This window comes from Poecilia reticulata, linkage group LG2 (genome assembly GCF_000633615.1).
Source record: "Poecilia reticulata strain Guanapo linkage group LG2, Guppy_female_1.0+MT, whole genome shotgun sequence".
NCBI classification, from domain to species: Eukaryota; Metazoa; Chordata; class Actinopteri; order Cyprinodontiformes; family Poeciliidae; genus Poecilia; species Poecilia reticulata.
Window position 1 is genome coordinate 15,874,715 of NC_024332.1, and position 12,701 is coordinate 15,887,415.

General features: G+C 39.3%; 1 protein-coding gene across 3 annotated transcripts in view; it reads right to left on the reverse strand.

Annotated features, from left to right (window-relative positions):
• itgbl1 (integrin, beta-like 1) overlaps positions 1–12,701 on the reverse strand; it is a 53,806-nt gene that overhangs the window by 5,675 nt on the left and 35,430 nt on the right. For all 3 annotated transcript variants that reach the window (XM_017310805.1, XM_017310808.1, XM_017310803.1), the window contains 2 exons: positions 9,541–9,657; positions 3,497–3,643 (listed from right to left, as the gene is read on the reverse strand). In XM_017310805.1, the coding sequence (XP_017166294.1) occupies positions 3,497–3,643; positions 9,541–9,657 (264 nt within the window). The remainder of the gene's footprint in view (positions 1–3,496; positions 3,644–9,540; positions 9,658–12,701) is intronic.

A 12,701-nucleotide genomic window follows, 5' to 3' on the forward strand; every position in this document is an offset into this window, starting at 1 on the left:
CACACACACACACACACACACACACACACATGTACTTTGATTACCGTCACTGTTCAGGGTTTTGAGTGTTTGGTATTTTCCTTTCTCCTTTTTTTTCCCACCCACTTGGCACATTATTACTTTTTTCCCCCAATAAAAGCTGTTTTGTTTAATCCTATGTGATTTTTTTTTTCACCTTTTCTTTTTCAGAGAAGATTAATGGAGTCGGTTAGAGTGGACAGAGATATTCCCCGAGGAAACAGCTTCTAATACAGTTTTACCACCAGGATACCAATCCACCCACACGCTACACTTCCTCTCTCCTCCATCGGTTTACATTTCTTTTCTCTCTCTAGGGTAGCAACAGAATAATAACATTTTAAGAATTGGGAGAGAGAAACAAATCTGGCTATCAGCCTTCTTTTTTTTTATACCCAGGGGTTCAGCTTTTTCTTTTTCTTTTTTCATTCACCACAGTTTTTTTACTTGCATGTGAAGCAGCCACAGCAGAAAAGGTAAGGCAGCTGTAGAGAGGAGAGGAAGATAAAGTAAAATAGCTAAGGCAGAGGCTGGTCAAGAAAAGAAGATAGATCTGGCTTTTAAAAGAAGTGGAGCATGGAGAATAAAGACGCTCATCTTCATTTCCCAGCCCTGCTCAGCGCTGGGCTCTCTGCGGTCGACGTTTTCCTTCGGATTCGCCGCCGCACAACAGAGAAGCTAGTCTGTTGTGTGGCGCCATTAGTTGCTTAATGACACAAAGTACAATGCAGTGACAGTTTGGTGCACTTAATTCAAGTACATCTGGCAAAAATGGGGAAAAGCCGGATTAGCTGCTCTGAAGTTATATTTTTAAATTGAATAACTGCGTTTGAGGTTTCAAAAGTGGAGAAGGGACCTGCAACACCTTGCGAGTGCACGAGCAGCCCTTTCATATTTTGCCACCACAAATTTCAGAGCTTGTTAATGAGATGCATGTGACGCACGAAACAGAAAGCAGCACATGAAAGCAACACAAACTTCACATAACCGTTTGAAAGTTTGACACGCGTGTAAAAAACACAGTTTAAACCAGATTCAGGTCAAAAATAATGTGCATCTCTTTGAACATTCGATGCAGCACCGACTGTCCAATCAATTGTTCACAGAAACAGTAATGCAAAACTGCAAACCTACCAAAATATGATAGTCAAGCTACACAAGGAAATCATTAATTAGCGGAGCAGTTCAAAGACCCGTTGTAACTCTGGATGTCTAGTTTTTAGATTATCACGAGACGTTAATGAGGAACAGCACACACAGAGGGGAGCGTGCTCTCTTGATATGAGAAACTGAACGTTTTTGGCCAAAATGTGCAACACTATGCCTGACAGAAAACTAATGCTGCACATCGACCTTAACGCAGCATCACCAGTGTCAAAATATGGTGGTGGCAGCATCATGCTGAAGAGGCGCTGCAGAAAACGTGAGACTGGAACGGAGGTTCCTCAGCAAATGAGCAAAACTTTGACACAACTTTGGTCCGTTGTACAAAATTGGCAGAAAATACATACATTTTTGTGGCTATGATGTAACAAAATGTGGAAAAGTTTACACGTCATGAATACTTTTGCTGTAAATGTAGTTTTTCAGCCTATCTATAGAAGTACTTTAACATAAAAGTGATCTGGCTTTTTCCAAGTTAATTTACATCATTCAACAAATATAAACCACAAATATAAAGTTTGTGAGAATTAATTTCACTCCAGAAGTCACCGACATGGACAAAAAAAAAAAAAAGTAGACTCAAGAATTTATAGTTTCACTTTCTTTTACCCATAACTGTAACAGCTGATGTTTTATTTAGTCACAATAATAATTGTGTCTAAAATTAAACATGAACATTTATACATTCATGTTTAAATGTGGGCTGCACAGTGGCGCAGTTGGTAGAGCTGTTGCCTTGCAGCAAGAAGGTTCTGGGTTTGATTCCCGGCCCCGGTCTCTCTGCATGGAGTTTGAAACTGTGCATGGGTTTTCTCCGGGTACTCCGGCTTCCTCCCACAGTCCAAAAACATGACTGTCAGGTTAATTGGCCTCTCCAAATTGCCCCTAGGTGCGAGCGTGTGTGTGCATGGTTGTGTGTCTCTGTGTTGCCCTGCGACAGACTGGTAACCTGTCCAGGTGACCCCGCCTCTCGCCCGGAACATTAGCTGGAGATAGGCACCAGCAACCCTCCCGATCATACTAAGGGACAAGGGTGTAAAGAAAAGGAGTGGATGGATGTTTAAATGTTTACAGTCCACATTTAATACAGTTTATTTGAGTGTTTTCTACACACAGTAACAAGATTGTCAACTGCGTCAAAAGAAAAAAAGACTTTCCTCTAGAGCACACATCTGGTCTTAATCTCAAAACGATTAAGATCAGCAGTGTTTCTCATAAAACAACGCTATTTGATTAATTATATGGCATGAATAACCTGGAATCTGTAGTTAATTTTCTGTTGCGCAGTATGAGATCAGCAGTCACAGCGAGCAGGAGACGGATCCCGGCCGGCTTCTGGACTTAGACAATTCAACTAAGCTGTAAGTTTGAAATACATGCTGAAGCTCACAAAAACCCAGACGGTTTTTAATTAACTGTGTCTCCTAAATCTTGCTTAGAGTAAGAAAAAAACAACAACAAAAAGGCAGGCATTAACACATAGTAGGCAAATTGTATATGTTGTTTTATTATTAAGGTTCTCTACACTATCCTGCAAATTACCCTTTGGGGAGAAATAAAGTGTTTGTAAGTTGAATGAGAGACTATGGCCATACATAATGGAGCCCATTAAGGGGGAAAAAATCAATATCACCACCCAGACTCAAAAACAGTCTAGTAAATACTGTGCAATCTGCACAAAAGTTACACAGCAAATTCTTATAAAAAAAGAGAGAAAACTTCTATTATAACTAGTGAAGACTTCCAAACCCTCACATAGTCATTTTGTGCTTTACTTTTAGACTTCATGTAGCTCAATGCGCAGTTGGCAGCACTGTTGCTTTGCAGCAGGGATGACGTGGGTTAGCCTGTGTGTGCATGTTCTCTGTGCATGTATGGGTGGATCTTCTGAATTTAACTGTAATTAAAGGTGATCAGTTCATAATAAGTCCTAGTCATCAGTACCAGTCAGTGTTCAGGGAAAAAAAAAAACAATGAATCGGATTCGACTTGGTGCAACTTTCGGTCAATGTGCTTTTAATTCTGCAAAACAGACTTCAGTCTCAGTGGCCTTTTGTCCAATATTTCCTGTTAATGTAGCTAACAAACCCTGCAAGTTAATGCGAAGCATTTTCTCTTATACTCTTCAGCCAATCGAAAATCGCAGTGATCCTTGACACATTCATCCTTGTTCACGAGTGACATTCTTCAACAACATATAGCTGATTCCTTTCTTTTGACATTTAATAATACAATGTTGCTTGCAGACAAATGCTAGCTTACAGGGCTGAAAGAGAAGGGGGGGGGGTGAGGGGGGAATGTAATTCCTGTTCACCTTTTCCACTGCAAACGACCCCATCATCTGTCTCGCAGAGTTCCTTGCTCTGGGCGTCACTCATGTCGCAAGACCTGGGAAACTGGCACAGATTTCCAAACCAGCCTTCCTCGCAGATGCACCGTCCACATGAACAGTAACCGTGACCTGGCAGTGAAAAGCAGAAGCACCTTCGTTAAAAGGAGACAGGATGTGGTGAGGGATCATGAGATAAAAACAACCAGAAATGTAAAAAAAAAAAAAAAAAAAAAAAAAGAAGAAGAAATGTCTACACAGGTAGTCAAAGACAAATGAAATACCTCTGGAAAGGGTAAAAAAATGTTTTTAAAGCTGATAAATACAAAGCTGACAGCACTAACATTGAACCCTGACACTAATAGGCAGTGCAGGGAGGAAGAGCTGCAGGGAGATGAGAGAGACGGAGAGAGCTTATTGTATTTCCCCAAGGGACATGAAAGGAACTGTCATCGCTGGTCTTGTGCTGTCCTTAATAAATCTAATGCTTCAGACAGATGAAAAACAAAGAATAGAAATAGCGGGCAAAAAAAAAAAAAAAACATCCAGCATATGACACTTTGGAAGCCAAGAAGGTTCATTAGGTTGAGAGAGGCTGTTGTTTGCTGCTTTGCTGTAATTGCTTTTAACATCGTTTGACAAGAACCATAAAAATATACGTCAAAGCCGACTCTTGAATGGCTCATTTGAACTAATATTTTGAAGATGCAGTCACTGTTGGAAGATTTGGATTACAAAACAGTAATTCTGACATTTATCGTTTTATCATTGTGTCGTTTTATCGTTAGTTCTGTGTCAACACGTTGTCTGGACGGCTTGATGCTTGAATAGCTCTGGATGGTAACGGGCTGGTCAGAAACCAAAATTCTTTTTTTTTTTTTTCTCGAATCAGTGAATGCATCATATCTATTACCTATACACTAACAGGTTTCACTAATGACAAAGCAGTTTGGGGTGAAAGTTGTTACTTTAGGAAGAAGACTGTTTTCTTTCGTCAGTATGATTGAAGTGTCTAAAAATAAAATAATGGGAAGCACAAAAGATGTTGGGAGCTTTTTTAAGAAGTGAAATTCTGTCTCCAACCGAGGCATGCTGCCTGTCCCTCCAGGCTGCTGCTTTTAAAAGGGGACTGAGTCTTCAGCAAATAGCAGGGAGTTTAATGTTTTACAGCAAAGTGTATCCCTTTTGTCCTTTTGAAAAGTTCAAGTTGACTCATCGTAGACATCATGGACATTTTAAAGAACTCCCAGTTAAGGTAAATGTTTGTTATGTGGGATAATTTGACCCAAATGTAAAATGGGTGAGATTATAACTTCTTTACTGCGGAGCTGTGTAACACTGACTGCTCTTTCTCACAAAGTGAGATGTGATGTCTTATCTGGCATAACATAAATAATTAACAGCAGGTCATAACAGACAGGCTGTTTGATAGTCTATTATTGTAAAACATGCATAAATCACTTAACGATATACCTTTGCAGTTGTTGGTCTTTTGTAGATTTGTAATTTAAAAAGTCTTTGTTTCATCTTGCTGTACATATTTTATTAATTGTCATACTTACCTGCAAGGCAAAAAAAATCCCCTATTTTATTATTCATATGAGGAATCAGAAAACTGGTGTCAGCGGGTCAGAGCTTTATCAAACTGTTGGTCAGAAAAGAGCTGAAAAAATGCTCATTCATACCTGAACAAGTTTAATATTTCATGGGTATTTTTGAATACTCTGTACGCTCTGCCTTCTCAAACCCACAGTCAGCCTCGGGAGACGAGGCTCTCACTGAGCCAGGTCCTGCTGGACCTTTCATCCCGTTAAAGGTCAGGGGATTTTTTCCCCCCTGCTGCCTCAACATGCACACTCAGTATGAGAGACTGCTGCAAAGTTAACAACACAATGCGAGTGCCGGTCAACTACACGCTCCTTCTCCTGCTGTCTTCGTATCTTCATATCCTACCCACAACTTTCCTTAAGAAAGAAACTTCTTAAGGAAAGTTGAGTCTTATCTGATTCAAAAAGTAAACTCGTTGCTCTCATCGGGTGTTTTCTCCCAGTCAAACCACTGATAAAAAAGGACAATCTGGGCATGTCTCTATGGCAGAATTACAATTCAATCGCTAACCTTACACAGCAAAATTATCAAAAAAAGATGTGCTTCACCAGGAAAATAGCTTCTTAATGACAGCCAACCACTTTGACGTGTTTCATTCCAGTTTCCGTCACCACAGTGACTGCCCTCGTCAAAATGTTCAGTGACATCCACATAAATACAGACTGTGGAAGAACCACAATGTTGGCACTGTTGGATCTCAGCGCAGAATTTGACAGGAACATCAGGAACTTCTTTGTGTCAACAGGCAACTTCTGATCTGAAGTCACATGTTGGGTCCCTTTAAATCAATGCCAACTACTCACCTGTCTGGAGTTGCCTTGATTAATAATAGCTGGAACATCGATCAATATGCTTGATGAATATCTGAAGATGATTTTTCTTGCTGACGACATCTGACTAAATTGTGTTGCTTGTTTTGTGTTTTTATCGTGTCGAGCGCTTCACCTTGTTTCTGAATTTTGCAATACGAATAAACTTCGCTTGACTCCGTTCACTTTCTGAGTCACCAAAAAAAGTTTGCCAGATGTTCCAGAAGGAAAGCAGAAAGTCCTTCTCCGTTGCTTCTCCCTGTTTCTCCCAAACCTGAGCTGCTACAACAACAACAAAAATAAATAAATAAATAAAAAAACACAGTTATCTCTCCACCTGGTACCCGTGTGCTGTTTCCTAAGCGCCACTGTGATAATCATTTTTGTGTGCCGCAAATTATAACATTATGAAAAAAAAAAAATTCAACAAACAGATTTGTGTCTTGAAATGTAACCGAAGTGTAATGAAGACTTATGAYGTGTWGTCAGCCCAAAAACRGATAAATAATGTCACTCATCACCTCAGATTTAGGCTGGCGATGTTTGTTTATGCAACACATAACTGGGAACAATCAGCGCATGATTATGAAGTGCCGCAGCGCTGGGATGGTGTTCGAAATGCAAAAAAAACACCTGTTTACAGCTTCCCTCTACTTGCTCTTATACACTGTGAGCACAACACACAGTTGGAAAACAAATAAATATTTCAAGCGCAGCAATAATGTGATTACTAATTATAAGTGAGTCTAGCAAAATTTTAGTGTTTTCCTCTGTGTGCCAGCTGCATTCACTCAGTTATGCTTTTCTGTGCTTTTTGCATATAAGTTGTCTTGAGAGTTTTTGCATGAAAATAAATAATATTTAACAATATATAAAGGGACGTTGCTAGGCATTTTGGGTGCCCTAAACGCAAATGTTTTGTAGAACTTAATAACTTAATACGTCGGGTTGTTGCCAAGTGCTGGAGTGACGATGGTGATAAAGAATGACTGAATCAGTCTGAAAACTCAGTTTTTCCAGAAACTCATTAAAGTTTGGCTGAATGGAAACAGAATGGAAACTCTCGCTGTACCAAATTATGTTCTCTCTTCTATTTTCCACTATACTTGCCTTTTGAGTTTTGGTCTTGCAAATGATCTGAAATGTTAGGAGATTTTTTTGTTTTTTTTTCTTTTGTCATAAGATCCTTGCTATTGTCATTCAATATAAAAAACAAATTAAAAAATAATGTTGTATTACAAAATGCTTGTTAAATTACCCAACAAATATTTTTTTGCAGTGCAGTGATGCTGATCTTTTGGGAACTTCTGGAAGTATATTTTGAGGAGTAGAAAATACATCCTTACTTTAGTTTTAACTAATGTGTACTGACATTACAGATTCCGAAACCAAATACTTGAAAATATTCCTAATAATCTTTGCTGGTGTTATTGGAACAAAGTATGACACATAGATGTTCATAATCCTCGCAATTGCTGGATAGAAGCTTTTGGTGGCTGATTCTGTGTTTAACTTAGAAGATTGGTCAGGTCTTGATAAGACTTTAATTTATTTTCAATCATTTTACAAGGTTTGTGAACAAGCAGAAGCCAAAACAAAGTTAATAAGGTAACTGAGAATCTCTGTGAATTGTAAATGCATGTAAAAGTGCGAGGTTATAAACGAAACTAAGCCTCCGCCTTAGACGAAGCGGGGGTGTTGGCCGTGGCAGACCATGCATGACCGCCTCAATCAGTCGGTTTGGGACGGCAGGTAATTGCTTTGAAGGTTCGACAAGCGAGCTCCGTTCAATTAGCGTGCACCTGTCTGTCTCAGAACGAGAGCTCTGGCACTTATGGACAGACAGTGAAAGGGAGGCAAATGTGAAATTGGTGCAGCAAAGGTATGACCGGTAAGACAAAGTGTAAAAGCAAGGGGGAAAACCAAGGTTTATTTCTTTGCAAATAATACTGCAACATTTCAAAAGTGTGGTATTTGTTCAATACGAGCTTATTTCAGTATATATGCAAGAATAATTTTGCATGTTTGAAAGTTAAAAGGCAAGTTCGATAGCTCTGAATGTAAGGTGCATATAATTTCGGCCTCTGTGCACTGCATAGGCCCAGCCTGGGTCGGTCCGGCTCACTGTCGGCCCAAGCCCTGTTACACTCCGGCGCTGGTTGTGTTTGCATTGAGTAGAGTGCAACTTCAAAAGCGTTAAAAACAAATCCCTGCTGAAGCTGCTGAGGCAAACTCGTCAGATACAGGGGGGTTGCACTTTTTTATTCCTCATTGTGTCCCATACATCTCCTTCTGTACCCACTTGTTAGCGAGGAAGCTGAGGGGGGGGAAAAAAAACCTTCACCTTTAACTAAATCAATTGAAAACATTTTCTCATCTGAGTATCACCTCTGAGTTGAACTACCACTCAGTGCAGCTGAGCCACTGTGGCTTGCAGGAATCCCTTGCACTTCTCCTACCGATGAAGAAGCCTCTCGTTCTTAGAGGATCATGCAAAAGGTTGATACTCTTCTTACATTCCAGTAACAAACTTCAATGTATTTTAAAGGAATTAGATGTGATCAATACAAACTGGAGCATCGTTTTCTGTGGCAGAAATAGAATACATTTTTGCCATGTTTTTTTTTTTTTTTACTTTTCACAATCAGAAGAGTAGTTATTGAGTCAGTGCTTTGTACAACCACCTTTTGTTTCAATTGCAGACAGCCTTTAGGAGTAATGTCTCAAAAATATTTGCACATTTAGGCACAAATCGTTGCCCATTTATCTTTGCAAAATAGCTCAGCCTCATTCCAATTAGATTAAGAGCACCGGAGAGAATCATATTTCAAATTCTCAATTGGATTTAAGTCTGGACGATAACTGGGCCATTCCAACAAATGAATTTGCTTTGATATAAACTATTGCTCTGTTGCTTTGGCTGTATGTTTAGGTTTGTTGTCTTGTTGAAAAGGTGAGCCACTGCTGTAAAATGGGGCTTTAATATAAGAAAACAAAATGTCAAAATGTTTAACAGGTTTGAATATTTTTACAATCTGTCCATTGATGCAGATGGACAGACGTAGGTTTCCATTGGCCTAACTGAGCGGTCTAAATTTTAAATCTCGTATATAATACATTTTATATTCTATTTTTAATGAAATTTTTGTTTTGTTCTTGCGTCATATCACAAATTAGTCAACAAAACAAAACAAAACAAAAAAAGGAACAGCAATGTGCTGATTTCTGTCAGCTACATCAATTAGTTTTTTTTTATTTGAATTTGAAATCAGTGTTCTTCAGCTCGGTGAACAGGCCTTTCGTTGTTGCAGGCTTGGGCCACTGATAATTAAACTATAGTTCCACTGTAAGCAAGAGAATATTCATAAATGTCACATTAGTCACTTTTGCCGCTTCAGACTGAATTTGTTGGCACAAGTACAACTCGAATGAGACACACAGAACGTTAACGTTATTTTCATTTGTTTTTTTTACTGGGATCTTTAGTCTCACTGCCTAACAATTCTGAGCTAAAACATAATCTTGTAACCTGCATAATGCAATGTTTGGTCCATTTCCTGTGTGGAATCGAGTCACAGAGTTGCGTGTGTGCGTTAGCGTTTGTGCTCTCACCTCCGCAGACCTCTCCCTCCATGTCCTCACACTGACGGTCGTCACACTCGCAGTTTTTCCCATGAATGCGACTCTCCTCAGGTGGATGGCAAATACACTGTCCACAGATACACTGCCCTAAAAAAACACACAAGTTTGCTTTTAACAGATCTGAATTTTAATTTTTTTTTGTTTTTGTTCACATACAACAAAGTCATTGGTTTTAATTTTTTGGTGCTGCTGGCTAAATGTGAGAAAATTTGGTCTTAAATTTGCTCTTGGTAGAGTTACAGTACATGGGGGATTAATAACTGAATTTTTGACTAGTGAGGGTTAAACCCAAGACTAAATAAACGGGACTCTTCACATTCAAATCCGTCGACATTGACTGTTGGAATGAAAACTAATGAAAACTACGGTACAGTTTGAGATATGGTTTTTCTTTCCCTGCCTCAGCTTCTCTTTTAATAACTGTGAGTAACACGACAACAAAAACAAAACAAAACAAAAACATATTGTCTTTATCAATTGTAGGGTTTTAACATAAAAGGTTCTGGTAAACACGGGTGAGTTTTGAAGCAGCATACTGGTGTACCGGACGGCCAGAAGGGTTTAAGCTTCTGTGGTTGTAGAGGCAAAAACCAGGTTGATAGAAGAAATCCAAGATTTTGGAGAAGGAGTTTTCGTTGACCTCAAGGAAGTCTGTAAAATTGCTTGATATGTCAGAGAAAGATGTGACAGAGATGCGCTCGGATGTGTTGAAAGCTCTGGACATTGTGGGGCTGTCCCGGTTAGCACGTCTTCTCACTGCCACACGGAGAACCGGGACAACATTAGTAGAGTGACAGACTTGAGCGACGGTCTTAATTTTGAAGTAAAGGTGCCAGAGGGTTTATTCTGGCTATTGAGGAATTCCACTTCTCAGCCTCCCTGGGAAAGTTCACCCCAGATTGTTAGAAGGAAGGCAAAGACAAATGAGATTGAATCAGTGATTAAGGAGGATTCAGTGTGATTTTCTTCCTGGCTGTGAAGCAAAGGACTAGATTGCTACCCTCACATGAATGCTGAGTGGGTTTTGCGAGTTTGGTTGCCCACCCTACCTGCGTTTTGTGGATCTATAGAAAGTTAACGATCGCTTTTCCTGAGGAACTATTGCTGGGGCTTGTTGTGGGAGTACAAGATGCTGGGGATGCTTTCCAGGGCTATTCTTTCCCTTGTATGAGAAAAGCAAGAATTGGCGCCCACACTCTTGGCACCACGTTCAGCTTGTTTCAAGTGCATATTAGGATCCACCGCCCCTATTTCCTAATCCTGTTTGTGGTCCAAACGAGAGACAAAATTGGAACGAGCAGCTGCAGAGGAGAAAGTTTGTGGTTTTGGAACCTCAGAGTCTCATCTTTGCATTTCGCAGATGATGTGGTTCTATTAGCATCTTCAGGAAATGAACTCCAGCAGGGAGCAGAGTGGTGCACAGGTGAGTGTGAAGTGGCCAGATCTTGTAAAAGCTCAATTATCCTAAAAAAAAGTTAATATGCAGACACATACTCATGCAGTCTGTCATTCTTCCGTGTTCATGTCACGCGTACTTTGGTCTGTCATGATGGAGCTTGGGAATATGAAAGGCAGTCTCGAAGTCCATTCAATAATAAACAAAGTTTTCCCATTTTCTTGTAAATCTCACCTTTATAATTTAAGCACAGCACACATTAGCAAAATAAACGAGCTGAAAACATGGGGACAGCAGCGCTTGATTTGAAAATAGGAATAAAAATTCACTTTCAACAGTGTTGGTAATGAACTCATATTTGACAAGTAGTCTTATAGAAGAGTTAACATCTAAATACGGACACTCGTAGTTGTTAGTACATTTTAAAGTGCATTAACTCCAAATAGAGTCTGTGTCCATGCAGACATATTCATGGTGTTAAAACCAAACTGACAGCGTTCATTTACCATGCTGATTTTTCTGTGTATCAGAGTTTAATTTATTATCATTTGTATACCGGTTATCCTCTTCCCCCTTTTTATCTTGTATTGTTTATGTCTTCAAAATGTTAAAATTAACCCGTTGATTGGCAGCTGAATTTACATAGACAGAGTAAATGGAGGCAATCATTGATTTTACATGAGGCTGCCAAAAGGCTACAAAACCTTTTATGGAAATGCCACACTAATAAAGACACTTAAGGGCCATGTGCCCACTCATACCCGATCCTCAAGAAGTTGCTATTCCACTTCAATCAGTGGGCTGTCGGTGAAGAAGGCCACTGGGAAGGTGACTGATTGAACTTGCTGCTGCCTAATGATGATGATTGTTTGAAAAGCATAGTCTCTTCTGAACTACCACTGGAGTTCTGTGCAATGTATATCAGCATGAATGTCAGACTAATATCAAAAAACTTGAATGGTACGGTACAGATGGTGTCGGAAGAATTAAAAGAAAAAAAATTTGAAGAATTTCCAATTAAATATGATCTGAATCTCCTCTAAATCTTGCTTAAGCACAGTAATAACTGGTGAAAAACCATTGCACCAATCTACAATGGGACCTGTCCATCTACCAACACACCAAGAAAAAGAAGAACACCTTAATCTAGACCTTCCAGTTCACAATGGTCATTCAAGAGGCTGTTATTTGTCTTCATTTAACCCTTGTGTTGTCTTGCGGGTCAAAAGTGACCCACTAACATGTTTAGCAGTAGGAAAAATACCCTAAACCCTGACTTGAAATTTTATGACTTTTCCTAAGTGGACCCCATCATAAGAAAAAGTTATACATTGTTTTTGTTTATGTTTCCATGTGGACTGTACACTACTAGGGTACAAGGACTGACTTGTGGGTCATTTTTGACCCGTGAATTACAAAACCATTTAAACACCAGAGTGCAACACTGTTGATCGTCTTTTTGTATAGTGTGACAAAAAAAAAACATGATAAAAAATGAATTAAATTGAGCTGAATTGTTAAATAACAGATCGTTTCATCATGCAAAATAGATTTTGGATTTAAAATTCAAATTTATTTGCTTTACTTTACGGTTTTGGTAGTATGGATCCATTTTCTATGGTGGCTGACAGGTGCAAATGCGCAGCAACAGAAAAAACATGAAAACACAAACAAATCCAGCAAACAAGAAGAGATAACGCAAACAAAAAGCAAATCAAATGCAGCAAACAAAAAA